The sequence below is a fragment of the Hordeum vulgare genome, chromosome 3H, assembly GCF_904849725.1.
Source record: "Hordeum vulgare subsp. vulgare chromosome 3H, MorexV3_pseudomolecules_assembly, whole genome shotgun sequence".
NCBI lineage: Eukaryota > Viridiplantae > Streptophyta > Magnoliopsida > Poales > Poaceae > Hordeum > Hordeum vulgare.
The window spans coordinates 618252450-618255182 of NC_058520.1; the positions used below are offsets into that span (position 1 = coordinate 618252450).

General features: G+C 48.0%; 1 protein-coding gene across 1 annotated transcript; it reads left to right on the forward strand.

Moving 5' to 3' along the window:
• Nucleotides 1-1588: 1588 nt before the first annotated feature.
• Nucleotides 1589-2338, forward strand: LOC123442309 (agamous-like MADS-box protein AGL61). The gene has a single exon (XM_045118325.1). The coding sequence runs from the start codon at nt 1589-1591 to the stop codon at nt 2336-2338; it is 750 nt and encodes a 249-aa protein (XP_044974260.1).
• Nucleotides 2339-2733: the final 395 nt, after the last annotated feature.

The following is a 2733-nucleotide window of genomic DNA, read 5'->3' on the forward strand; positions in this document are numbered from 1 at the left end:
CCCCCCCCCCACCTCTTTATATAGCCGAGCGTGGAAGGGGCCCGTCAACCATAGGAGGGTTGAGCACCCCCGATCAGGGCGCGAGGCAAGGGCCCGTTTGACCCGAACGTGAGGAGATCAACCTAACATTTGTCTCTATGCATCTTAATTATGCAGAGGTTGGGTGCTTCTCATCACATTTGTATCCACTTGATGCTAAATTTTATGTTAATCAATGCCTCATTTATCGAAAAGCTAGCTTAATCACAGTTGTAACCCTGTTAATTTTTGTTATTCAACTAGCAATATCTTTCTACGCATGAGAAGAAAATTCATTCGTAAGATGATTATGTCAGGTCGACTCGCTCGCTTGGAGACACAAATTAGGCTAATGTTGGTCTGATATGTCTCTATTGAGCTTGGGGCGTTTGTTTATACATGCCTAGGGGAAGTTGAGATGATGAAGATAAATCTTGAGTTTTCCAGTTAAGGAACTTTGTGAGATGATAATCCATTAATACATTACCATTAGTCATTAGCCAGCCAGCCCATTGGTGTTAATCCACTACAAATATATCTATGCACGAGGTGGTATTCATGCACTCTCTTGTATCAGCTGACAACTCATCATACCCTTGAACTTTAATGTCACACATATATAGCCAGTATTTGTAGTGGATTAATAGAAATGTGGCGCTAATTGTGATCAAGCTAGCAAATGGCTAATGGGTAATTAATTGATTATGATTCCATCAAAATCTTTCTATATTGGACACATGACAGTTCATCACAATCATCTCCACTCTCTTCTGATAGTGTCGCCATGAGCTCATCTCAAAAGTCTAAATTGCGGCAACATAAAATTTTCGGAACACCGCACTAAATAACCGATTTTTTGGAGATATCGAGAACTGTTGTTGAATTATTCAATCAAAATTCTCTGAAATGCCAAAAACATTTGATATAATTCAAATTTAGTCTGAATTTAATACTAATCTAGCATGTAATTTCGAGCTTACAAAGATTCCGATTAATACACAACATAGCAATTGCATTGGCAATTGGCATCACTCATCTCATGTTTTTGTCTCTCTACTACTGAATTAACACTGTATACACCAAGTTGTCACGCATATTCGAGGTTAAAAATATTTCCGTGCCAACTGAAAATATCAAAAATTCTGACTTTTTCTGAATTTTTTAGAATATCGAACCTTTCTCACATCTTCTCATACCCATCATTGTGCTCGTGTCCCATCGTCCAAATCCATACGTTACTACAAATAGTATTTCCGATATTTTGTTAAAAATTGTAAATTTCATGAATAATTCAATGAAAATAATGAAGGCGGCCCTGCTGTGATCGTGTGTTGCGCGTGGCATGACAACTCATGGGCAGGGAAGAGTGATAAAAATTTGCATCGCCCATGATGAGTTGTCATGTACAGTAGTACAGGCCAATTCATTTCATTACGAGCATGCATGGGAGTGCAATTCCTCCTCGTCTCCTCTCTCAGCTCGTCCATGATCGCCTCTCGGCTGCTATATAAGCACCGATCCTCGTGTAGCAGCCAGATACATCGTCTCAATCTAGTCTCTGGCAATGGCAATGGCAACGGCGCCGCGGCGGAGGGCAAGCATGGGGCGGCAGAAGATCGAGATCCGGAAGATCGAGAGCGAGGAGGCGCGGCAGGTCTGCTTCTCCAAGCGCCGGGCCGGGCTCTTCAAGAAGGCCAGCGAGCTGGCCGTGCTGTGCGGCGCCGAGGTGGCTGCCGTCGTCTTCTCCCCCGCAGGCAAGGCCTTCTCCTTTGGCCACCCCTCCGTCGAGGCCATCCTCGACCGCTTCGTCCCCTCCGCGGCGCAGGCCGCCGGGGCGGTGGTGGCCGCTGCCGGCCTGGGCGCCGCTGGCGACCGCAACCTGGCGGAGCTGAACCGGCAGTACGGCAACCTGCGCACGCAGCTGGAGGCGGAGAAGGCGCGCAAGGAGCGCGCGGAGGAGGCTATGTCCAAGGAGCGCGCCGCGGGCAACCAGATGGCCGCGTGGCTCGACGCCGACCTGCGCGACATGGGGGAGGAGGAGCTCATGGCCTTCGCCGCCGCGCTGGTGGAGGTGCAGGCCGCCGTCTCGGACCGCGCCAACCAGGTGCTCCAGGAGGCGCTCAACGTCGGCCGCTCCAGGAGCGCCAACCGCATGCTCCAGGCGCCCCCGCAGCAGCAGCTTGCCGGGGGCGGTACCTTCGACTTGGGCAGCACCAGCAGCAGCAGCAGCACCAACGCTGGGATGGAGATACAGCAAATGCTGCTGGCCATGCCTCCGCCGCCCCCGCCGGGGTTCGCCCCAGCCGGCTTCCCCTACTGACCAAGTGAGACGAAAGTGAATAAGATCCAGTCATCCGTTATTCTGCATGCATGGAAGCCCTTTAATTGTGGTCAGTCTTTGGTTATATATATATGCAGCTTGCGTGCCGTTGATGCATGATGCATATGCAATCTTGTTTTTCTACTTCGTTTCTATTGTCGTGCAACGAAACATATTTTTGGGTCGACCTTCAATTGTGATTTGTGTCTGTGCTTGAGATTAATGATGAAATAAAAGCCCTTGTTTACTTATCTCTGCTGCCAACATCGCAAAAATGCATGCAAGGATGTTTTATGTTAATCAGACCTTGTTAAAAGCTTGGTATGATGGTGGATCTGTAAGATTTGCACGATACTGAAAAAAATACTTTCATCCAGCTTTATATATAAAGCAAA

What these genes read in the sequence shown, in the direction of transcription:
- LOC123442309 (XM_045118325.1), top strand. Translation starts at nt 1,589, where the DNA reads ATGGCAACGGCGCCGCGGCGGAGGGCAAGCATGGGGCGGCAGAAGATC.